The sequence below is a fragment of the Drosophila pseudoobscura genome, chromosome 3 (assembly GCF_009870125.1).
Source record: "Drosophila pseudoobscura strain MV-25-SWS-2005 chromosome 3, UCI_Dpse_MV25, whole genome shotgun sequence".
In the NCBI taxonomy this organism is placed as follows: domain Eukaryota; kingdom Metazoa; phylum Arthropoda; class Insecta; order Diptera; family Drosophilidae; genus Drosophila; species Drosophila pseudoobscura.
In genome coordinates this window covers 22,179,134-22,204,087 of record NC_046680.1, presented here as the reverse complement: position 1 = coordinate 22,204,087, position 24,954 = coordinate 22,179,134, and the positions used below count along the sequence as shown (strand labels likewise).

At 50.6% G+C, this 24,954-nt stretch overlaps 2 protein-coding genes across 6 annotated transcripts; both read left to right on the top strand.

Moving 5' to 3' along the window:
• Positions 1 to 1,232: 1,232 nt before the first annotated feature.
• On the top strand, positions 1,233 to 17,669 carry nvy (CBFA2/RUNX1 partner transcriptional co-repressor nervy). Of its 3 annotated transcripts, none has more exons than XM_002138956.3 (6): positions 1,233 to 1,701; positions 11,131 to 11,407; positions 14,741 to 16,077; positions 16,136 to 16,315; positions 16,389 to 16,514; positions 16,608 to 17,669. In XM_002138956.3, the coding sequence occupies exons 1-6, from the start codon at positions 1,699 to 1,701 to the stop codon at positions 16,908 to 16,910; spliced, it is 2,226 nt and encodes a 741-aa protein (XP_002138992.3). In that variant the 5' UTR covers positions 1,233 to 1,698; the 3' UTR covers positions 16,911 to 17,669. The 3 variants fall into 3 exon arrangements, with proteins under 3 accessions (XP_002138992.3, XP_033234031.1, XP_033234030.1); XM_033378140.1 differs by having other exon boundaries at positions 16,367 to 16,514; positions 16,608 to 16,738; XM_033378139.1 differs by lacking the exons at positions 1,233 to 1,701; positions 11,131 to 11,407 and adding an exon at positions 12,499 to 12,955.
• Positions 17,670 to 20,166: 2,497 nt separating this feature from the next.
• Fatp3 (Fatty acid transport protein 3) lies at positions 20,167 to 24,649 on the top strand. 3 transcript variants are annotated; one of them, XM_015185254.2, is made up of 4 exons: positions 20,167 to 20,379; positions 22,301 to 22,556; positions 22,611 to 24,087; positions 24,227 to 24,649. In XM_015185254.2, the coding sequence occupies exons 1-4, from the start codon at positions 20,373 to 20,375 to the stop codon at positions 24,533 to 24,535; spliced, it is 2,049 nt and encodes a 682-aa protein (XP_015040740.2). In that variant the 5' UTR covers positions 20,167 to 20,372; the 3' UTR covers positions 24,536 to 24,649. The 3 variants fall into 3 exon arrangements, with proteins under 3 accessions (XP_015040740.2, XP_004444561.3, XP_002138991.3); XM_004444504.3 differs by lacking the exon at positions 20,167 to 20,379 and adding an exon at positions 20,607 to 20,742; XM_002138955.4 differs by lacking the exon at positions 20,167 to 20,379 and adding an exon at positions 22,210 to 22,247.
• Positions 24,650 to 24,954: the final 305 nt, after the last annotated feature.

Genomic DNA, 24,954 nt, shown 5'->3' with positions numbered 1-24,954 from the left:
TACATATGTATGTATACGCTTTGCCGATTTCTTACTAATCATCAGCAGGGGAAAGGGGGGAATTAATTGCCTATAACCACTATGTATGTTGAAGGATGATACTAATGGAGTGTGACTGATTCAATCGATTGCGTTTCTATACCCTTTACCATACAATATATATCCTCATTGTGATCTACATAAGGGCAGGCGTTCCCTATCGTAAGCGCGGCTTAGACTATAGCCCGACAGATCGAGAGAACGATAGCGAAATCGAAGAAGAGCAGCATAGGATAATGCCGAGCGTGAGAATATACATATGTTAATATATAGGTAGATGACAATATAGTACAGTGGACAGTGCAAACGACGAACATAATCTATAATCTGCGTACAATCTATGAATTAATGGCTAATATCGGGCTGCGTAACCCATCATCCTCTGTGCATTGAATCCCTTAAAAATATCTCCCATTAGCCTTCCGTAAGTGCTTAGATTAACTGAGCTTAGAGTAAGATAATTCAAACATGGATATGTTTATAGGGTGGTTCCCGTACTAATTGAAGTCTGCATTGATCCTACCCTCTCCGATTGGAATTTCCGAGGATTGGTAGATCCCAAACATAGAACGAAGCAGAGACCAAATCGCTTCTAATTTGCTTGCCGCTCGTTCCCATGGCTAAGCCCGGTGGGGGTGGGGGTGGTTGGGGGTTGGGGGTCCAAGCGTTTGACATGGTGTGAACACGCGCATAAGGCCGCCACTGCGGGGTGTGTGTGCACAATTGGTTGGCAATTTATTTAAATATCGGCACGCAGTTCGCAACGCAATGCCAACTGGAATTTCATGGCTGTGGCTGTGGCTGTGGCAGTGGCAGTGGCAGGGGACCAAAATGAAACAGCAACAGAGACGAGAACGTAACAAGCTGCTGCCAAAAAGGAATTTTTCAGCTGCCGCCAGCAGAAGGCATCACCCGAGGGACGAGTAAGTGGCAGGGGCACGAAAGGCACGAAGAGAGGGAGGCTGAGAGGCAGGCAGCAGCAGCAGCAGCTGATGTTAATAGCCCAGAGGCCGAATGCCGGCGACGACCAACAAGAACAAATGTCTGGCAGTTGTTGCCGCTGCCACAGCCCTGCGATAAGACCAAAGGCAGGCGGCTGAAGAGGGGGAAACAGCTGTTCCATCTGCAATGGAATCCACTGCGCAGGCGCCCGACTGCAAGCAGGCGACGACGAATACGAACCCGAAGCGATGTACACGAAGGAACACGTCCGAAACAGAGGCGGTCGGTCGTCGCTACCTGAGTGGCGGCTGCTCTTCTCACAAACAAATCCAACTTTCGCCAGTTCGGACGGCTCCGCTCCGCACTCTTTATCCACGTTCTCGACTTCCGCGTGGATTGCTTGCCTCCGATGCCGCGCCATTCAGAATATTTGCTCGGCATTGCAATGCTTCGAAATGCCGGTTTCGCGCTGTTTTATCGTCGAAAACTGTAAATAGTGAATAAATGAAAGAACGCGAAACAGTAGTTAAGAAAAACTAATTGATTCCACTAGTCAGGAGTGAAAAACTAACAGATAACAAATAGTTTGATATAAAGATGCTGCAATCGAACTGAATATTCATCAAACACAAAACAAGCCAAAGCAAACAACAGTTTCAATCGAACTAAAGTTTATTATAGAGCCAAATAATCAAGTATACCAATAGATCAGATAAAATGGTAAGTCCCCCCGCTGAAAATTGTACACCACAGATGCGCATCATCGGCATCCGCATCACTCGCATCTGTGGATGCTACGCGTATGAGCTACGGCCAACACATGTTGATTGTGGCTCCCGTCCAGGTCCAGGTCCAGGGCCAGCTGTCTCATGCCACTCCAAGTGTCTTTGGCCCCACAAGATACAGTGCGAGTATCAATACACGATATACATATATGTAGATACAAAGATATAGATATTCGAGTGTGGTAGTCTGGCCAAGACGCATCTGTTTTTTATTTGCTCAAACATTCGGCGAGCACAACTGCAGATACAAATTCGTTTGTCAAGTGCTCGAATAAAAGTTTTAGCAGAACACAGACATAGTGGGGATAGTGGGGCGCTGTGCGGCGGAAGGGGATACGATCCGATGTGTAGGAAAATCTCGCTTTCCCTCTGCTTTGTCAGTTTCACGTGCGAAATTATAAATTATTTGCCCTCTTTTTGCTGTTTTTCCCGGGGCAGGGGATGGCGATGGGGATGGGGATGGGCATGGGGTCGGAAGTTGCCTCGACTGGGTTTTTGGTCCATGACTTTGGCCGCCGTCTGTTTCTGATGGCCTTGTGCGCCCGCGTTCCCAACAGAAACAGAACTTCCAACTGCAAATAATTGCAGCTGGCTGCCATGTGTCGCAGCTGCTGGCCCGTGTCCCGTTCCCCTGTTCCCCTGCTGCCCTGCTGCTCTGTGCCTCCTGCTGCCATCTGTCGATTCCATCTGTGACTGCTGTTGTAAATAAGTGCCCGAAATCCCAAACTTTTACTGCGGAAAGTGTCTCCAGTGCAAAATTGTAAATAATTATTAGGCAGTATTATTGGGCAGTTCTTTAGGCCTAGATTTTGGTAGAGGCTTCGTGCTGATAATAGACTGGCAAAATATTCATAAGTTTCCCAATTGATTCGTTTGGAACTCTGGTTAAGGGCAATTGTATGTCTTGGGCATGACGAGGCATGTTTTCTTCGCTCGTGGGTCCGACAACGGGTCCAGGCATCGGTCTTGTGTAGTTGTTGTTGTGTTTTTTCGAACCGACTCAACTGCCCAAGGCTCTGATGCGAAGGATATCCTCAAAGAGAATAGAAGTACGATTACCAAAGGGCATCAAACGAAAATTTAAATGGAATCTGTTCCCCTGATGCAATAACTGGTATTTACGGTCTTCGGTTGATATCAAATATTAAACAAGTGGAAACATCTTAAGTTCTTATATACAGTCTATCTAATAATATATTTATGTTTTCAATGTCACAAATGTTTTAATAAAAAGAGGGAAAACCTACCCACAAGTCAAATATTTGGGAGCTATCAATACTCAAACACATGTGAGTATCATAATTATCATCTGTAGTAGATCGCTCAATTCTGGGGATAACTACAGAAGTGAAGTCCGTGACTCAGCCTGGATCGCCTGGCCAGCTGTGGCCTTGACTTTGCAGCTGCCACAATTGAAAGAAAGAGACAGAGAAAGAACGAGAGTTGGATGGAGAGTGAGGAGCAGAGAGATCGGAACAAGTGTGAGGACAGGGCAGCTGTCTTTCGGCCTTTTTGCTCTCCCGTCGCACCCGTCGCACCGTCTGGCAGATCATTGTTGTTGGCATTGCTATTGTTATTACGGTTGCCATTCCCCGTACCTGCGCCATACCTCCGTTGCTCTCCGTGTTTTCTCACAGTGTGGTTTCTGTCATGCAGGCATGACACCTGCATAAACATTTTACCAGCTTGGAGGCCCTGGCCGCGGTTCGATCTGTTTTGTGCTTTTCTCATTTTTTCCGCTATTCATTCAACAATGCAGTGCCACCGCAAAACCCTCCTGCAACTATGGCATAATAATAAGGGGTTGGACAGATCGATACCCTAGCACTTGGATAAAACGGATAATGTGCCAAAATGCAGTCGAAATTTTACTCGGCCTTTAACAGTCTGAACCCAGAATTAATTGCTCCAAATATTTGCTCAATAATGGAAATTAATTCAACGATCAATAATGTATGTAGCGGATTGATCAGGAAGGACATTTGTACAAATGCGGGCAATGGCAATGCTCGTGTTTCGAGCCAAGAATCTGACCTGCACTCTAATCCAATCCAATCCAATCCAATCCGGCAGCCGCGCCGTTCAATTAGTGTGTCAGCAATTTGGCTCTGTTTTGGCCCGTGAGCAAATCGGAGTGCCGGCCCTCATCTAATCAGTAATCATCGGGCAATCAGCCATTCGACAATGTCCTATTGAATAATGGATTGACATACGGGCTTGCACAGGCCAGGCCAGGACAGGCGTGAGGCATGGTCTGCGAGCTTGCATGTGTATTTCCATGGCTATGGAATTTAAAATGGACAGCGGCGGCGAAAAAGGGCAAAGTTATTAGCGTAATAGTCGGCAGTGAGGCACGGTGAAACAGGTGAAAATGCACATGACAAATGCAGCTGGCATCAAATTACCAAGGGCCACATGTGCTTCGCTCCGTCCTGCCCCCTCGTGACCACCCGCGCCCCGGAATAGCAACCAGCCAGGCATTCAAACATACAGCAAGCCAGCCAACCAGCCAGCCAGCCATCCAGAGAAACGGCAATCCATCAAGGGCTCAATCAATCATTAGTACTGCAAACTTTGCGGCACGGCACGGCACGGCACAGCCTCGTAAAAAAGAAGCATCCGAAAAAAGCAAACAGAAAAAACTTTTGGATTTTCACACCTTTGGCAATTAAGATGCCGCCTAGACGACATTGACTAATGAGACGCCATTTTGTTTGCGGCATGAAGCAGCTGAGACAACAAACAACATGGCGACCGGAAATAAGTCAATTTGCTTATTAGACCAAAGCAAACGAATGGAACGGAACGAATGGCATGCTAAGAGAAAAGAAACCCAAAACCAAACCAGAGAAACGAAAGGAAAACCTTCCTCAAAGCTCAAAGGCAAACATTGGAAGCTACAGGAGGAGCTGAAGCCTAGAGGGAGGGATGTGTAGGGGAATGGCCACAGGGGGGAGGGAAAAAATGGAAGCTAAAAAAGCGCGAAAATGTCACGCACAGAACAGCAACTAACGGTACGCCCTCTCTCTCTGTCTCTCCGTCTCTCTATAGAGCATACACTTAATCGAAAAAGTCAAAAACGAAATTCGGTTTTCCGTTTTCCTACTCCTAGTTCTTCTGTTCGCCTGGCTGCCATCCGTTTCCCCACTGGTTCACTCTCCTTCTCTCTCTTGGTTTTTGGGAAATTCGGTCCGTTGTTGTGGCTTTGCTACTGCCACCGCCACCGGAATTGTTGTCCCTGCAAGTGGCAGCTTATTAAAAAGACGTGGGCCCCAGAGCAGCACGAAACGTTTTCGGGGGCACAACGAAAAAATGTCATACCAGGAAAATGTTCTAAAAAAATATATAAGAGGAAGAACATTTTGGGTATAAACAATAGAGAAGGGTAAAGAGAGGAGAGTCCTGCCAGTGGCAGGGGCAAATATACAATATATATAGGATATAGCATCGGAAAATCGAAGCCATGCTTTGCCCACCTCCTTGTCGATGTTGCATTTGCAACGCCTTGGCACATCGTAATCTGTTTCAATGCTTTAACCATTAACCTTCATCCCTCCCCACAGCCCACACCCACCCCAAGCCATCTGCAATCCTTTTGCCTGTTTGCCCGCTTATGTTTTAAACATTTCGTCCCTCGGAAAAAAGGGTCTGTGTGTCCACGAGAGTAACGGCATGTCCAGTGCAATCGCAGACGCCATTTGCTGGCAGGCTACCAAAACGTCGCCCCCACTTGGCGCCGAGCATTTGAATTGGATTTGCGGCAGGCGCGCACCCGCAGCCACAGCCACAGCCAGTATTAAATCTCCAGCCCCAGACAGGGCTGACCTTGCCACACACACACACACACACACACTGACGCACAGATGTACTTAGTCCCCTCTCTGGGAAAAGGGGGCGTCGTCGAAATGAAGCAGCTGGCACAGCTGGCGCAATATTTCTTACGCCAGATGAAAAGCAGATGATACCCGAGGCAACAACAGGAACAGAAACAGCAGCAGCAGCAGCCGCATCGAAGGAGACTGAAAAACTGCGTCCGCCAGCGGCATCGTCGTCCGTATCCTGCCTCCGGATCAGCCACTCCATTCCGTTCCTTCTTGTAAGTTGTCATGCCACAGTTGTTTGAGCTGCTGGCTCAAGTGTCTGCAACAGATTTCGGCAAAAAAGTGTAGAAGAAATGGAAAAAAAGCTAACAAGATTGTTGCTGCAGTGCCATGAGGGGCGGGGGAGGTAGTTGCAACACCCAGGGCATCGATTTGTGCCCTGGAGATATCTAATGCATAGGATTGCCTGCTTAAACTTGTGTATTTTGATGCTTGGGCATGATAGGGCCGAGAGTTGCTAGCTGGACGCAGGTGCTGCTAATGGAAAGGACTCTGCTCTCCTTAGACACATCCAACCGCACAAACACACAGGTGCACACGTCCAGAAGAGTAGCAGGAGGGGCAGGTGAGGCAGCAGACGGAAGCCAGAGAAGCCATCAACAGCACCTGCTGTCATTCGCAATTTTTAATTGAAAACGGCAGCAGCAGCCGCAGCAGTAGCCGCAGCAGCAGCAGCCAAGCAGCAGCAGCCACTGCTGTCTAGTGCAGCCATGGCCAAAAGCCGTCGTCAACGTCGACACGTGCCACCATGTGTTGCCAGCAGTTGCTGCCTGGTCTTCTCTCTGCCACAGTCACTGTTGTAGTTGCTGAAGTTGTTGCTGCCAGAAGCAGACAACTTGGCTGCTCTGCCCCAGACACAGGCACAGCACAGCACAGACACAGACACAGAAACGGCACAAACTTGAACAGTGCCACGTGCTGCTTGCTGATTGCTGCTTGCTGCAAGACTGCTCCAAAATGATTTTCCAATCAGCCGGGAAACAAGCTGAGGCAGCTGGGAAATCTTCAATTGCAGGAAGGCCCCGTTTTGTTATTGGGAAATTGCATGCACCGCTGGAGGCAAGAAGAGCAGCAGCAGCAGCAGCAGCAGCAGCAGCTGGCGGCCATCAGCTGCTGGATGTGGCATAATTGGGATGACTAAATACAATTTGTGGGCAACATGTGGCAGGCAAATGTTCTCCAGTTTTTTCTACCCCTCTCTCATTCTTTATTTCTCCCTTTCTCTCGCACTCTCGCCCTCTCTGGACATAAAGCAGTTCATATCGGAAATAAAACAGACCATAAAGCCGATTAAGCGCGACATTCGCTCGTTCAACTGTTTTTTCCCCCCGAGGTTGTTGCCGTGCCGTGCCGTGCCTCTGTTGCTGTTGCTGCTCTCTGACAAGCCATTATCTTATTATGCTCCACACAGGCTGCAAATGAAGGGTGAACGGAGGCAGCAAACAGCACCAGCAGTGCGGCATTGCGGGGAAGGCAGGAGAGCGAGTGGCAGGCTCACACGTGCGGCGAGTAGTGCAAAAATGTTGATGTTGCCACCGCTTATGCTGCCGTCTGTCTGTCTGTCTGTCTGTCGGGCGTCTGTGTGTGCGTGTGATGTGTAATTTAAAATGACGCCGATGCTGCGGCACGTTGCACGACTGAGAGGCGCTTAGCAAATAGTTGACGAGGGTCGCCACTGAAGATCTTCTGTAAGCTCTGTCCTGATGTCCTGATGCGTAATACATACCATCTCACTCATGTGGGGACATTCTTTCTCCAGTCATCACTTTCGGATGAGCGGATGTAAATACCAGACATTTCCGGAATAATTGTACTAGCTACAGATCGATACTGAAATCAAGAATATCTATAATTTCACATCAAAGCAAAGTGTTGTAACCGCCTTCCCATTCATTAGCTGTGAATTAAATACAACATTGAATCGTTAATTATCGACTTGGCAGCGGCCTTCCGCCGACCGTCAAGGCTCGTCTAATTAAATGCTTCCCAGGAACTTTTCACTCAACCCATTCCCTCGCACACCCTGCCATTCTGCCGCCCCCTCTCGCATCCAGCATACATACATTTGTAGAGCTGCCTCCCCTCCCCCCTGTGTAATGAAGCAGCTGACGTAGCGACTTGCAAAAAAGTTTTTAACTGTAAAACACTCTCGCACGCACGCACACACACACACACATATGCAGACTGCTGCTGTTGCACAGGTGTCGTCGCCAGTAATCTCTCCCAGGAATGGGGCGCCACTTGCGCATAATGACGCACAATGCGGACTCCGCAGAGCCGCAGCAACAACAACGCTACAAAGTGCCCGGCGTCCGGCATTCGAGTGGGTTGTCATTCACACACACAGACACACGCAGGCATATGTGGAGGAAGGGGCAGGACCTGGGCCTGGTCCTGGTCCTGGACCTGTGACCTGGGACGTGGTTGTGGACGTCGACGGGCAGCTTACGGGAAAAGCACATGCAGCTGTGCTGTGATTTTCCAGGCTCTTTCATTCTGTTTTCGCCTCTCCTCCTCCTCCTCCTCCTCCTCCTCCTCCCCCTCTACCTCATTCTGGCGCTGGCCTTCAACCCCTGCTCCTGGCCCTATCCGTCTCCTGCCTCCACAGCCGCGCTAACGCTTCAGTTGTTGTTATTACAGTTGGCGCGCCTTTTCGTTAACACTCTCTGTCCCACCGCTGGACCCTTCCGCATCCACATCCACATCTGGGTGTGTTTTTGTTAGCAAAAGGGATAAAAGTATAAAATGCTTTGGTGTCCAGCACATGGCTCTCTGCCTCTGCCTCTGCCTCCTCCTTTATACTCTCCGTCCTCCTGCCCTCCACAGAATTAAATGAATGTCGTTTAAGAATTTTCTTCTGTTTTTTTATGCTCTTTGCGAGCCTAATTGAAAATTATCCAGTGAAAATGCTGTGTGCTGCATGCTTTGTTGTAGCTTTCCACTTGTCAAGTAGTGACCACGCCCCGCCCCTGCCTCACTGCAGGGTCACTGTGGCAAAGGAAAGGCCAGTGATTGGAAAGGAAATTAATAGCTTGTGTCAGCTTGTATATCGCGTGAATCAGAACGGATATTAATAAATTCCAAACATAATGATAGGTAAAATGTCAGACAGGGAAATGCCGTTGCAGTTTGTGGCTGAATATATCACTAATTGAGTCTTTCATCCCACTGTGCCGGCTGCTGCTGCTGCTTCTGCTGCTGCTGCTTGCCTCCGTTTAAATAATTACTTTTCCTCTTGGCAATTTTGCCTGCAGCCGTCACAAGCCCCAGTCCCTGCTGCCACAGACGCTGCTGCCTCGGTCTCAGTCTCAGTCTCAGTCCCATCCTCAGTCTCTGCTTCAGCTTCAGCTTCAGCCTCAGAGCTGGCCCAAGTTTTGTGGGAAAAACTTCTGCGGGCGACATTTTCCATTTTCCTGCGATGGAAGCTTGTGAGGCTGCCATCTCTTTGAAGTGCCTGCGGAGGTACGAGAGGGGGTGGGTGGGCGGTGGCAGCTGGCTGGGGGTTAACTGAGGCACTGGGGGCGCCTTCTGGCGACGACAGGCGACAGCTGCTTGAGCGACAACGACACGGCTGCTTCTGACATTTGATTCATTCGTCATAGCCAGGGCCACAGCAGAGGCAGTGGCGGTGGCGGTGGCCGTGGCAGAGCAGAACAGAACAGAGGCGTTGGCAGAACAGGAGGCACTGGCAGAGGCAGCAGCTGTTGGCAGGCAACGTTGGGGCTATTAAGTGACTCAGCGGCAACGCTGGGTTCCTTGGCCTCTGCCTGTGGCACCTCCCCTCTCACCTGAAAACACTTGTTGTTTGCCCCTCATCTAATCAGCCGCCCTGTATGTGTGCACACACACTCGTACGCATTGTCTTTTGTTGGTATTTTTGCAAACTTCATTCGGAAAGAGCTCGGAAAAACAGTTGACAAGTGTTATGTCTACCATATGCTGAAGAGGATGGGCACGGGGCACGGGGCATGGGGGACGGGGCACGTGGGACGGGGGACGGGGGACCGATCTGTGGGCCATCTCTCGTCGTCATTTGGCAAAACGGCAGCTGCCGCCGTGTCAAGTGTTTGTTTTCAATAGAATTTCATTTCATTAGCAGCCAGCATTTGCTGTGTGTGTGTAATTTCTGCTCTGATGCCAAACAGCTGCTCCAGCTGTTAGGGGGGCTGCAGGGAGTGCAGGAGGGGTCTGTGGGGGGCACTAATTGTTCGGATACGTACATGTTAGCCAGTGCGGCGACGATGGACTTTAAACACACGATGATGCTTCCATCGATTCTTACACCTCAAGCAAAATAAAAGGCCGCAAAGATTGATCGAAAACATGAATGAAAATGAACAGGTTTCCGAGCCACACATCACCTCCCACCCCACCCCACCCCACCCCGCCCGCACCACACGCTCGGATACACCCTTCATACACACAGCCTTCTGTTCAGTTTCTTGTTGTTTTTACCTCCCACCTTACCGCCCTCTTGTTTATGCAGGGGCTTGCCTCGCAAAGCTGCACAAACTCCCACAGTCCGCAGAGGTATTTACATATTTTAGTGATAAAAATCAACAGAAAAATGTTTCGCTCTGGACATGAACATGCTGTGTCCGGGCGGCGGGGGATACGGGGTGGCGTCGATACGGCCAGGCGGGAGGGGGCAGGGGTCCTAATTGGTGGGTTGCACAGGCGAAGGGTTGCTTGCCACTGCCAATAAACAGGAACTGCATTTGTTGAGTCAATTAGCAAGGCCACCACCCAATAGAGCAATCGAGTTGCCCTCCGGCAAAAATAGCCGAGAATTCCTCGTGGAAATTCATTGAGTCGAAGGCGCTGCAGAGTCTGCGGGGCAAAAGTTCTCCAACTCAATTACGGAACAGGTGTCCACAGCGTGTGGCCTGTGCCCAGTTGTTGGCTGGATGGATGGTCGGTCGGTCGGGAAAATTTGAAAATATTCGAAGAATTTAAATTTCCGAAATTCCCAGTTGTTGAAAAATAATCAAAGAAAGAATACCCCGAGTATTCTTGAATAATTCCTAGGAATATATGTACATATGTACTGGCTTCTATATTTTAAGACCCTCTATATGGAAGAAGTTGCACTGTGTTTTGCATTAATTTTAAATGTGTTTTTTTTTTGTTTTTGTTTAAGAGAACCCGTTTAGGCACATTAGTGCGACAGCTGCTTGAGGTTCCCCATTTGGCCAGGAGTCCAAGGACTCTGTAGCTGTGTGCGGGCACACCCAATTTGCATGTCAGACAACCATTTAATCAAATTGAAATCAAATAAGTTGAAAACATAATGTGAGAACTTTGTCACTTGATGTTTTTGTCTATCGCCGTCGCTGGTGGGAACCCGTGCAGTCTGTCTGTCGCGGGCCGTGGTCGTGGGCGGGTCCTCGTCCTCGTCTTCGTCCTCCCAGTCCCTGCCTCTCTTCCGCCCTGCTGCTTATACATATATGTATTTCTTAACTAATTTGCTGGACTATTTCCAGATGGCGCTCGATGGAAAGGCGATAATTAAGGAGGAGATTACGGACAAGGACTCATATGACGTAGCCGCAGCGGCGGCAGCAGCGGTGGCAGCTGGCGCTGCCTTGGCGGTGGCCACAGCAGCAGGTGTCCCAGTGCCACCCGCGTCATCGTCATCATCATCATCGTCCGTGGTGGTGTCGGCGGTGACGGGAGCAGCGTCAGCAGCAGCAGCAGCGGCGTCAACCAACAACACAGCAACAGCAGCCACAGCGGCAGGCATTTGCCGAAGGCTTAAAGGTGAGTCGAATGGGAGTGGAAGTGGAGCATACTTTAAGGCGTTTAATTGGGTGCATAGAGGCGAGCGGACGGGCGTCGACCAGCTGACGGCTCAGGCGATTGATGGTGTGAATGCCAGCAACTGTTTGTCTGCGTGTCTCTGTGTGGTGGGTGAGCCTCGGGTTGCAGCCTCCTTGCTTATGTTGCGTTAGCAGAAAGAAGTCGAACCCCTCCTCAAAGTGTATGTACATATATAAAAAGAAAGGGAAACTACGAAATCAGCTGAGCGTGGATCCACACTCTCTCCACACAGAGCAGAGAGCATTGGAGACTGGTCTCTGCGCAGGGGCCGCAACCTCAGCCACAGTGCCACAGACCCCAGATCCCACATCCCACAGCAGGCAACAACCTGACGAATGGAAAAGGCCAAAAGCATTTCCTAGTTGGCCCCGTTGCCCTATGCTTCCCCTCATTCCCCAACATACACCCCCAACCCCCCCAACCAACCAAACAAGAAGAAAAAACACAGAAACCGCTGCTGGCATTGTTCCCAGCAGCAGCCCGCACGCAGGCGAACATTCTGTTGCCTGCTTTTAGGCGTCATAAGCAGGAGCAGGAGCAGGAGGAGGATGATGGTCGCCGTTCTGTGCGCATTGCTTTGATTGCCACTGTTATTGTGGCTGTTGCTGCTGTTGTTGCTGCTGCTGTGCTGTGCGTGCGTTGTACCTGTGGCAACTCCCAGGGGGAAATGATGTGTGGCCGCCCTGCATTTAAGACGCTTAAGGTTCCGTTCGCTAATTAGCATTTTTGTGGAGTTTGAGCACAGTTTTATTCAACAAAGAGGGGGAGCCACAGCCCCAAACAATGGGCAACCGAGCCGAAACTCGTGATGTCTCTGACTGTCTCTCTCTTATTTTGTTTGTTTGTCTATATCTCAGTCAGTCTGTGCCTCTTCTGATGATAATCACAAACAGCGCATGATGAATATTTGCCAAAATGATTGTTTTCCCAAATGACTATGCCACAACCAGCAGCAGAAGCAGCAGCAGTGGCAGTAGCACCAGCAGCAGCAGTGGCAGCAATGACAACAGCAACAGCAACAGAAACAGCAACAACAAACTAAACTAGCAAACGTTTCGTTTTGTACGCTCGACTGCAATCTATGGGACGCAGCTGTGCAAATTCTGTTGCCCATACTAGCACACATACACACACACACAATACACACAGACATTAGCACACATATATAGAGTCTTTGGGACGAGTGGTAGCAGAGGATGCAGACTGGCCCATGCTGCGTATACGTAACCTTAAATCGATGCCACAACCGGAGCAAGCCTCATGCTGCGGGCAAATGTTGAGCCAGCAGTTGGAGCCGCCCAATGCTACACACACAGCCACGGGCACACCCGACCCCCCGAACATTATGTTTTAGAAAATATGTGAATTGTCAACACAAAATTTTCGTAAATAGTTTTTTGGGCTTTGCGTGGGTTTTTGGCTGCCACAGCTGCTACATCTGCTGCTGCTTCTGGTCCTCGGTCTGGACTCTCTGGACACCAACTTTTGGTCAGTTGAGGTTTCTAAAAAAGCAAGAAGAAGAACAACAACAACAGCAGCAACAAATATGAGTAGAACCCAAACAAACCGAAAACTTTTAAGCCCGGTCAAGTGCAATATTTTACAATTGTACCACAGAAAGGAGTATAGGCGGGGAAGAATTGCTGGTGGGGGGTTTGCGGGTTGCGGGTTGCGGGTTGCGGGTGGACTGGGAACGGCTGGGAGGCTGGCAGCCAATTAAGGGGGCGAAACGGGGAGGGATTGGGTGGAGCGAGATGGGTTCGTTAGTGGGCTGTGGAGATGTTCATGTGATCCATCATTGTCTATGTTTGGCGTTTGATAAGCGCCGCCGACGGAGTGAGTGATGCCTCCGACTGCGACTGCGACTGCGACTATGTGCTGCGTATGTCTTGTCCGTCCGTATATCTGTCTGTCTCGCTGTGTGCCTCACTGTATCTGTGTGTCCCTTCGATTGGCATGGCGGTGGCGTGCCTGAATGGCTGTGAAAACACACCCAGTTGCAGCTGTATCCACAATCATTATCACAAAAGCAAACTGTGCACCAGCCACAGCAGCAGCAGCAGCAGAATCAGCAGAAGCAGCAGCAGAAGCGGCAACATCAACCGACTGCCATTTCCCATCGTCGTTGTCGTTGTCGTCGTCATCGTCATCATCATCATCATCATCATCGTCGTCGTCGTCGTCAGCAGCAACATTCGCCTCTCTGGGTGTCTGTCAGCCACCCACTGGAGGACACACACACACACACAGACCCATAAACAATTTCCATTAGCTTGCGCAAACAAAGTTTGTGTGTGTGTGTGTGTCTGTGTTTGGGCGTTAAAGCTTCGGCACAGGCTACAAATGTTTCCAGAATAGGTTCCTATTTAAAACCATGGATGGTTTTTGAATATTTAATGAATCGAACTGAAGTCTCAGTAAAACTAACATTAGTCGCGGGAACAAAGGTAGCCCTGGATCATATTGAAGCTCACTTTTTAAACAAAGCAACGAAATCGCACTGGCATTCGTTTGCCGCCTGGCACTCTGGGCCCCAGCGGCTCCTCCGGCCATCTGCGCAGTGCGGATTTGCGTTAAGCTTTTCATTTTTGAGCTACAGCATCGCTTTGGCAGGAGGATCATGGAATGGGGCCGGCGGATGGGAAATGGGAAATCGGATGGGACAGCACGTACCGCAATGTGTTGTAGCCACTGCCTGTAGAGACCCTCCCCCCACTTTCCCCTTGGCATCCCTCTTTACCCATGCAATTAGTGCGTTATGTGGTGCTTGATTTGCTTGCCTGACTTGCCACACCCCACCCACCTACCATGCCACAGCAGAGCACAGCACAGAAGACCACACCAGAACGAGAACGAGGACGAGAACGAGCACGGGGACGAGGATGTGGACCAAAAATGTTTGCTAATTTATTTCCCATGTTCAAACAAATTTGTTAATGCTGCCAGTTGGTTGTTGCACCCGCTCCTTGATGTGGCAGGAGGACAAGTGCCGTAGCGTGTTGTGGTCGGTGGAATATATATGTACATATATATTTGTGGCAACTTCCGTTCCTCTGTCACTCCTCTGCCCAGCTCCCTGCGCCCTCGGCCCTGCCCCTTTGGCAAGTTCCTGCTAATGCATTTGTAATGCGCCTGGGCTGCACATCCTGTGATATGTTTCGTCCAGGACTCGGACTTGGACTTGCACTTGGACTTGTTTCTCTTGTTTATTGTTAACACACAACTAACGAGCTGTACTATCTTCTCCTTTCTCCTTTCTCCTTCCCCAAACAGCCAACAGCAGCAGCAGCAACAGCAGCAATGGCGACAAGAGTTCATCCTCGTCGAGCAGCAGCAAGGACAGCAGCAACTGCACATCGCACAGCAGTCGAGACAGGGAGAGGGAGAGGGAGCGAGAGAGGGAGAGGGACCGCTTGTGTCGCACTCCACCCGATTCCCCGCCAGACTCCGCACGCAGTCTCGCCCCCCGTTCACCCCACTCACCCCTGCAGCTGCACCATCGACCGCAGCGCAATGCCAGTGTCTCCCCCGTGGTCAACGGTGGAGTAGGTTCGTCTGGAACCTCGCCGACGCCGGGGGCCCAGCATGCCGCCTCGCTGGCAGCCGCAGCCGCCGCCGCAGCAGCGGCCCATGTGGAGCAGGCACGACTCGTGGGCAAGATGCGCAAGTTCCTCGGCGCCCTGGTGCACTTTTCGCAGGAGCTGGGCCAGCCGGAAGTGTGCGAGCGGGTGCGGGCTCTGGTCCTGTCGTTGTGCTGCGGCACCATCTCGCTGGAGGAGTTCCGCCTGGCCCTGCAGGAGGCCATTAACCTGCCCCTGCGACCCTACGTGATGCCGTTGCTAAAGAACAGCGTAACCCTGATGCAGCGCGAGGTCCTGGCTCTGGCCAGGGCCACCAACCAGTCCGCCCTCCAGTACGTGACCAACAACGAGCAGGCGGTGATGGAGTTTGGGGCCGAATTCGGCGACATCTTCGTCCAACTGGAGGCGCCCGCATCCAACGGGGCCGGCGGCAGTGCCAGTGGCGTCTTCAAGCGGCGATCCTCGGACTCCATGATGGAGCACGGAGGCCACAACGGACTGCATGAGTGGAGCGAGTATATGGCCAGCGGCGGGGGTGTGTCTGCCTCCGGGTACCCCGCACCACCCAACAAGCGGATGGCCCTGCATCCCGCGCACTCGGTCATGGCCTACGGCGACTACACTGTGGCGGTGGCTGAGGGTCTCCCCTCGGCGGCTGGTTTCATGCAGCGCGACGAGAGGGAGCTGCGGCATCCGGCTCCTCCCCAGAGGCCCGCCAATCCCAATCCCAATCCCAATCCGAACCCGAACCCACAATCCAACCCCAATCCGAACCCGAATCCTGCCTCAGGCGGAGGCGCTGCTGGGGGCGAAGAGGAGTGGAAGAACATCCACACAATGCTCAACTGCATCTCGGCCATGGTGGACAAGACCAAGCGCGCCATCACGATCCTCCAGCAGCGGGGCATCGAGCCTCAGCATCCCAACAGCGGCCAGGAGATAACGCCAGCGGCTCTCGCCGAACTGCGCCGCCAGACAGAGGAGAAAGTCTCCGAGTTCAAGCGGAATGCCGAGGACGCAGTCACCCAGGTCGGTCTCCCACATTTGGCGCTCAAGGCTCAATTTTGAAACCCTTTTCTTCGCATAGGTGAAGCGGCAGGCGGTAATCGAGATCCAGCGGGCGGTGGTGGCTGCCGAAACGCGGGCCGCCGAGATCATGACACAGGAGAGGCTCCGCATGGAGAAGTTCTTCATGGAAATGAGTCGCCACTCGAGCGGCGAGCGAGATCTGGACAACAAGTCGCCATCCATCACCACGCCACAGAATGTAGGTGTAGAGTGCTCCTCCAAAGCAGTGAAGTTATTCGCTAATCCAAAGTTGTCCCTTCCTCGCTTTTCAGAACGGGACTCTGCAGCAGCAGTGCTGGAATTGCGGCCGCAAGGCCACCGAAACCTGCTCGGGCTGCAACATGGCTCGCTACTGCAGCGCCTCGTGCCAATACAGAGACTGGGATAGCCATCACCAGGTTGGTGTCCACTTTACCCCCTCCCCTTCCATTCCCTTCCGCCTCGGACTGATCTTAACAATGCCTATCCTTCTGTTTCTCTGTGTTTTCAAGGTTTGTGGCAACACCAGGGCCAGCGAAATGAGTGCCAAGCATCTGCACCCCGCCGGCACCATCCGCACTGCGATGGCCACTCGATCCCCACCCACGCCCACCCCTTCAGCCCATCTCCAGGCGGCGGCAGCGGCAGCAGCAGCGGCGGCGGGTGCCCGTGAGGCGATTGTTGCGGCCAGTGGTGGGGCAGGGGGTGGTGGTGTCGCAGGCGGCGGAGGATCGGGCGGGGGGAACACGGGGGCTACCGCGGTGGCCGCTGCCACGCCCAGCGCCTTGGTGGCCAATGGGTTGGGCTCCAAATGACGCATTCGCATGATGAAACCCAAGAAGAAGTACTTGTGCTAGTCAAATTAAAGGGGTGCGAGGTGTATAATAATTATACACATACACACAAACACACACACACACTTACATACATAATTATGCAGTTACTATAAACATAATCCAAAAAGCAAGAAGAATAATTCGTCAGCAAATAGATTTCTAAACTCAATTAAAGATACACGGAGTAGGAGGACGCTTCAGCCGTAGATACAGATACCACATACATACATATGTAGATGTGCCCACATTTAAATGTTTTATGCAGCCAACAATTAGTGTAGGAGGGGTCTTAGGATATAGAGGGAAGAGAAACCCAGCCTCTAGAGGAATTTATAAAGGGCATTCCACGTGGAATCGAAAAGGGTAATCAGTCTACAAGAGGAATCTCCGGCACACTTCAGCTAATGCACTTTTGGATATCGCAAACGGAAGAAAAAAACTTAATATTATAGACCATATAACATGTTATCCCACACTCAAGGCTCAACTCTCAAAGCAGTAAAAGAATAAAGAAATACGAAATACGAAAGTATAGATCTGTAAGTACTTAGGCAAACCGCAAACCCCAAAGCAAGTAATGGAAAACAACTGAACATAGTAGATTTTATTATTATTACAATAAAGTAAAAATTATTATATGGCTAATTTATTGATTGTATTTAATTTATTGATTAGTATTTATTGTATCTCTTAAACTAATACCTAATGTACTTTTACCATAAACGACACACAAACAAACCACGTAAATGTTGCATCTACAAAAACGAAAACAAAAACAAAAAACGGAAACCAGCAAAAGGCTACAAAAGAAAACCCAAGAAATAAAGTGTTTTAAACCAAACAAAAGACCCAAAACCCAAACCCAATTCGATATATATCCGAATTAGAAAATTACATTTCGATGTGCCTGTGGCTGTGGCTGTGGCTCCTGGAAGAAGTTGAAGGCAGGCACGGAACGGAACTGGCCATGAATTGCGCATTAGTGTGAGTGGCAGCATCTCCACATGTGCATATGTGTGAGTGCTACAAAACCACAAACTACTGTGATGAAATTTCAATTATCGTCACTCAGCTGTGCCCTGCCTCCTCCGTGTGTATGTGTGTGTGTGTCTGCGGGTGTCCGCCTGCATGGCACACCTGCTGCTGTCGCATTGCAAGCCAGCAAGTAAAAGCTCGTTAGACCCCGCCCCCCACTACCGCCATGCTCATTCTCTAGCTCCCGCCTGAAGGACGCCCACAACATTTGTTGCACACACGCACACATTGCCTTGCGGCTGCTAACCCATACACGTATACACACGTATACACGGATACACAGATACTGGAACAGTGAGACAGACAGCAGCTTGCCTTAACTTTGCTTTTGTCTCGATGCTGTGCGCTTTTTAGCAACCCTTCAGCCCACAACAATGATGATGATGATGATGGCATTTTGCTACCTGAGTGATTTCCCAAAGCCCCACTCGCACCTACCACCACCACCCACCCCCTCAGCCTCCGCTCTGATCTGCAGGGACAGAGGGATGCCTGTACACATTGAAATGGCTGCACGTCCGGCGTCCAACTTGCATATGCTGTCATTCTCTGGCAGGCAGCCTAGCCCTCTCCCTGTGCGGGCTAGCCTTTCCTTTCGTCAGCTTCTATTTAACATGCAGTTATCGTTTGTTATCGCCAGCAGCCACAAGGCGCTCCGTGCACACACATAAGGATGGGGATGTACAGAGTCCGATGTCAATAAAGGGACACTGAAAGGGAGCAGCAGTAGCAGCAGCAGCAGCAGCCTGGGGCTTAAAACTGTACCCGGGATACTCTATAACGTACTGCAAACAAAGGCATACTATTCAGAGTTTCCCTTCCTATCAGATATACCCCGTCCCGATTTTCCGTCCCATTGTTTTCCAGCTTCCATCGATGCCAATGCATTAACATTAAAACTTGAGCACAGAATTTTAATTAAAATGTGCCCGCCGCTCGGGATATCTTGGGCCTGTGTTGTGTCTGGCGTAAAAATATTCATCATAAGTACCGGCGCCCGGCGATGCTCCACCAGGCACAGACCCAAACGCAGAGCCAAAGCCAGAGCCAGAGCATGGGTAGGCCACAGGACCAGGACCAGGACCAGGGACGGGGACCGAGCAGGCAGCAATTGTGCCATTTCAATCGACATCTGTTACTGATTTCAAAGAAACTTTTGTTGACAACACAAACAAATGCCTGGCGAAGTGAGTGCGGGGAGAGGAGGGAAGGGAGGTGAATGTCGCCTGGGGGTCCAAGGTACAAAACGTTTGACGCTTGCCTGCGCACGACTCTGGCTGCCCTCGTCCTCATCCTCATCCCCCGAAACCAGAGTCAGACTCATAGCCAGAACTCACGTGTGCCGTGCCCCAAAGTGCCGCACAGCTGACGTTAACGTTATCAGCAAACGGTGCTCTGTGTGTGTCCTCTGTAAGTTTGTGTGTGTGTGTATGTTTTTGTTTTTGCCGGCTACAAACAAAGTTGACTGAGGTTGCCTCTCTCTGTGTCCTGAGCCTGCATTTGAAGGCTGTGCAGCAAAGGCATGCGAGTGTATAGTATGGGGGCTGAGAGGCAGGGAGAACACGCGAGACAGTGGCAGAGGGAGAGAGAAAGAGAGAGCGCCAGATGAGAGTGTGTTTTTGGCGGCGCCATTGTCGATAATAACGATGGCCGGGATGGAGCCATGCGTCTGGGTCGGGAGTCGGGGTCTCTCGGTGCGGGTCACGGTCTGGGCTGAGAAGCGGCGAGGCAAGTTGCCGCTGCCAGTGCCGCTTTTGTGCGCGTAACATGTGTCAATTACAGGCAATCCCACACACACACTGCCACAATCGCAACTCAAACACACACTCTCACACACACATGCATTCGCTCACTTAGTTTCGCCCTCACACCGTCTATAACTCAAAAGCTGCCAAAAGTATGCGCACACTTTTTATATGCGCGCCCGAAGGTATGAACATATTTTTTATATTTCTGCTGCCGGCATTTGACAGCGAAGCGACGCTGACGCCGCTGCCGGCACCATAGCCGCTGCTGCTGCGCTGCTCTATGTTAATTTATTTTGACATAGGCGTTTCTTTAAGGGGGAGGGAGAAGTTGGGGCAGCGACAAATTGGTTTTCGCTTTGTTTTTTCATCGCGCAGGCCATGCCAATGTCGTATAAAAAATGTTTAATTAAAAAAATTCGACAAGCGAGAATGCTAGCCGGAAAATTCTAGCAGGTGCTGCAACACGTGGTAACAGTCTATCGGGTGTTTGGAAAAATGGAAAAACTTTGAAGATTGCATGCGATTGGGAAGTGATTAACAATTCTCCAATGGTGTAACAAATGCTACGGCTGGCCCTTGGATATCCAAAGAGTGTTTTCTTTTGAGAGTTTTGTAAAGGGAGTTGTAGTAGTCTTAACTGCTTACCCAAGGTGTATTTATGAAAGGTAAGGCCTTCACTCTCTTCATTACTTTTATTCTCTCTGGCGCTCGCTAGTAACCGAACAAACACCTCAATTGAAAGAACATACTCGAATGTCGTGAGAGCGGTCTTTCATGAAGCCACGCCGTGCATTAATATGCTTTGGCGTAGGTAATTGATGCTGGGGGTCTCTCACTCTCCAACTTTGGAGCTTACGCTCTCTCTCTCTCCCCGACTTCGCTTATAAAAGGCCGACGGATGGCCCCTTTTTTGCTCAATTCCACGATCCCCAGCCGTCCGTTCAGCTCGCGTTCGCGATCACTGTTTTCGAGTTGTTTTGCGTGTTTCTGCTTGTCCCAAAGAACCGTTGACGTTCGTGCAGTAAAAAGTATGTCAGAGAAGAGAAGAGAACACAGTGGGCGCTGCTGCACTGACATTGAAAAGTGAATTGCATTGATCATGACGGGGGGTTGACGCTGACTGCCACGAACCGCTCAGAACAATAGTGTAAATGTGGAATAATGCTCGTAGAACCCATTCGCAGTCCATGGGCTGGGCTCACGTAACCCGCGGAAGACAGTGCCAAGAAGTGCGTGGCGATCGTTCTGTGATCGGAATTCGAAATAAGTCAAGGTCCCAGCATAGACGCCACCCAATCACATACACACAGCGACAATCACATGCATATGCAGTAGTGTTTGTGTAAACATGGAGATAGAGATAGAGTCGGGCATGTCCATACTGGATGTTTCGCGAGTAGCAATGAACTTTGTCTCCGGTCCCAGTCCGTGGTGCCTGATAGCTTCGTTAACCCTTATACTCGTGTAGGGAATCTCTGTGCCCGCAACAAACGAAAATCTGCTCCAATTTTGAGCAATAGACTCATTTGAAATAGCAAACAAAGTAATTTATTTGTAAACCTAGAATTGACTAGGTACGCTTGCACCCCATATGAAAGCTGTGGCTGCTTTTTTCTCTTTGATTTATCACTTAGTTCTGGGTAGCGCTATTTTTCCTTTGTCCCACCTGCCAAATGTTTCCCTCTAAACCATTAGCTGTCTGCCCCATTGTGATATCAGCTGTTTTGCTGGGACCAGCCCCAGGTTCAATGGCAGTCACCCAGTGCAGTTTTTATTTGCCGATAGCTTCCACTTCACTTTCAGACGCAGCTAATCTAAATGGCATGTTGGGAGATTAGTTAAGATTTTACTCTCATTGAGACCTAAAAGTTTCCAAGCCAAATGGGTTAACATCTTGAGATTACGTCGAGTACTACCCCTTCGTGCACTATCATTTATAGTAAGCCATTAGGTTAGGTCGTCAAAGTTAAGTGAATAAATTGTGTACGGGCCAATTAGCGCTTTTCCCCCAGAATAGCTGTCACATAAGAGACTATAAGATAGGATTAAACAAAACCCAGGGGAATACATGGTATAAAGTATTTAAGCTGGTTTTTCAGCATATATTATATTTAAATGATATGTAAAGCAGACTCGTTGCCAGTCGGCTGTAATTATAATTGCATTTGTAATTTGAGTAGAGTGACAAAGAATTCATTCAGCGGAATGGTTCCATTTCAATGATCAACAACATTGTAGCTCAAACCTGTTTCACAGTGTATATTTCACACTTGTTTGATTTTTCACGCCCCAACTATCTTAAGACTATGTCAATACCCCACTCCTTAACGGCCCCGGCACCATGCATTGCTCACAGCATTGATAAGAACTTGGGATCCACAAACTTAGTCGCTATCAGGGAAGCTCCCTATCACGCTATCAGAGGCCCACTATCACTATTCCCGTCGAAGCTAGACAATTGCCCTAGGCGTTAGTCGAAGGGTTAGTGTGGGGATTTCTGGTCTGCTGTCAGGTGTCTGGCCTTGCCATTGCTGTCAGACTAAACATGAAAATGTTGAGTAAATCATTAATGCCTTGCCTTTGCAGTGAGTGAGAACGGAGAACTCGGCGACCAGGAGGACCAACAGCCTGGAGGCAAGAAAATGGAGATACAGCTGGAGCTCAACCTGAAGCAAAAGCTTGCCACCCGTCTGGGCACTCTGATTGCGGCATCTTTGGTTTATTTCTGCTTCTGCTGCGATACTGCCGTGGCCAGCGTTATTTTCGCAGCGCTCTTGGGTCTACTCCTGCGGAGTCCCACATTTGTGTTTTCCCTGGTAATGACCGCCCAGAGGGACATAATGTGAGTATGTTTTGAAAGTTACCAAGATACTTACCTAAATGGTTCCTCTTGCAGGGCCCTGCAGCGCTTCTTGGCTCTCAATTTGTATCTCCTGAAGCGGGATCGAGGTGGCTTCACCATAGCGCGATGCTTCCAGCAACTGTCCCGCGCGCAGCCCCAAAAGGCCTGTTTTGTCATGGACGATCGCAGGATCACCTATGCCGAGGCCCTGCTCCTCAGCGAGAAGGTGGCAGGATTCTTCAGTGGGCAAGGACTGCAGAGGGGCGACTGTGTGGCCCTGCTGATGGAGACGCGCCTGGAGTATCCCTGCATTTGGCTCGGCCTCTCGCAGTTGGGCGTGATCACGGCTCTGATCAACTCGAATCTTCGGGGAGAGTCGCTGCTGCACTCCATCAAAGTGGCCAACGCCAAGGCCCTCATTATCGGAAGCGAGCTAATGGATGTTCTACAATCGCTGATCGAGAAGGAGCAGCTGCCATGCCTTCCCGTCTATCAGTACACCGATAAAGAGCTGAGGACCATTCCCGGACATGAATTACTGCCAGGAGCCGTGGACCTAAGTGCCGCCCTGGCGACGCAACAGGCCATGGCCCTGCCGGCCTCATCCTCAGCAGAGGAAGCGCGCTCCAAGCTGCTGTATGTGTACACATCCGGCACCACGGGACTGCCCAAGGCGGCTGTCATTACCAACCTCCGCTTCCTTTTCATGGCCGCCGGAACGTTCTACATGCTACGCTTGAACCGCGACGATGTGGTGTATAATCCTCTGCCCCTCTATCACACCGCCGGGGGAATTGTTGGCGTGGGCATGGCTCTCCTCAACGGCTCCACTGTTGTTCTGCGCAAGAAGTTTTCGGCCAAGAACTTTTGGCTCGACTGCAGCCGCAACGACTGCACCGTAGCCCAGTACATCGGGGAGCTGTGTCGCTACCTGCTGGCCACGCCCTACACCCCTGAGCAGCAGCATCATCGCCTTCGTATGATGTACGGCAACGGGCTGAGGCCACAGATCTGGTCGCAGTTCGTCCGCCGCTTCTCCATACCGCAGATAGGCGAGATATACGGCGCCACGGAAGGAAACTCCAATCTGATTAACATCACGAACCGCGAGGGCGCCATTGGCTTTGTGCCCGTCTACGGCCGGAAGATCTATCCCGTCCAGGTGCTGCTCTGCGATGAGGAGACGGGAGAGCTACTGAAGGACCCACGGGGCCACTGCATCCGCTGTCGACCCGGGGAGGCAGGTCTGCTGGTGGGCAAGGTGGATTCCCGACGCGCGGTCAGCGCCTTCCATGGCTATGCGGACAAGGGCGCCTCGGAGAAGAAGCTACTGCGGAATGTCTTTGCCAAGGACGACGTATTCTTCAATTCCGGTGACATGGTGGTCTGCGATATCCTCGGCTATTTCTACTTCAAGGACCGCACGGGTGACACCTTCCGCTGGCGGGGCGAGAACGTGGCCACCCAAGAGGTGGAGGCCATCATAACGAACTGCGTTGGCCTCGAGGACTGTGTGGTCTATGGCGTGGAGGTGAGTCAGCTCTTTGATGCCGCGGGCATGTTGTGGCGGTCGGATTACTCCGCAGTTGAGTCAGAGCCTGATAACGTCGGATAACGCACAAAATACGCGTAAAATGTGTTTGGTTGGTAAATTCTCGTTATCTTTTCAGATCCCCCATGTGGAGGGCAAGGCTGGCATGGCGGCGATTGTGGATCCCGGCCGCAAAGTGGACATGGATTATCTGTCGATTATGCTGAGGGGTAGCCTGCCGGCCTACGCGCGACCCCTCTTCATTCGGCTGCTGGACGAGATTCCGCGCACGGCCACCTTCAAGTTGAAGAAGCGCGAGTTGGCCAATGAGGGCTACGATCTGACCCGGCTATCGGATCCAATATTTTACTTGAATCGCGATGGAGTCTACAGGCACTTGAGCAGGGATCAATATAAGTCCTTGCAAGCGGGAACAGCGGGACTCTGAGGAACGCGGAAGATCCGGGGGTATCCCGATTATTTACACATATAAGATATTGAATGTTTTGTGAGTCCAATTGTACTTTTAACACTAAACCAACCAACGACTGATACCAAAGATGATGAAGGGGCTATTCCTTCTGGGCCGAGAGCTGAGAGCCAAGAGCCGAAAGCCGAAAGCCGTGCGCGTTTCTCGGCCATAAAGTGAGAGCTTAACCGATAATGGCAGCCAATACGTTTTACGGCCAGAAGATGCTCCCTTTGCTCCTGCCGCTGCCATTACTATCCAGTATCCACCCTCGCCGCAAGATATATCGAAAGTGTTAAATCCCCAAGATTAAGTTCTCGCTCATTGGCAGCTGCTGTTGCTTCTGTTGCAGGAGTTTGTATTGGTGTTGCTACTTTTGCAGTTGCTGCTGTTGCAAC

Coding starts and splice junctions, on each gene's coding strand:
- nvy (XM_002138956.3), top strand. Junction 16,078..16,135: donor CCGAGGACGCAGTCACCCAG/GTCGGTCTCCCA, acceptor TTCTTCGCATAG/GTGAAGCGGCAGGCGGTAAT. Junction 16,316..16,388: donor CCATCACCACGCCACAGAAT/GTAGGTGTAGAG, acceptor CTCGCTTTTCAG/AACGGGACTCTGCAGCAGCA.
- Fatp3 (XM_004444504.3), top strand. CDS start 20,613: ATGGCCCCTTTTTTGCTCAATTCCACGATCCCCAGCCGTCCGTTCAGC. Junction 20,743..22,300: donor TGACGTTCGTGCAGTAAAAA/GTATGTCAGAGA, acceptor TTGCCTTTGCAG/TGAGTGAGAACGGAGAACTC. Junction 22,557..22,610: donor ACCGCCCAGAGGGACATAAT/GTGAGTATGTTT, acceptor TTCCTCTTGCAG/GGCCCTGCAGCGCTTCTTGG.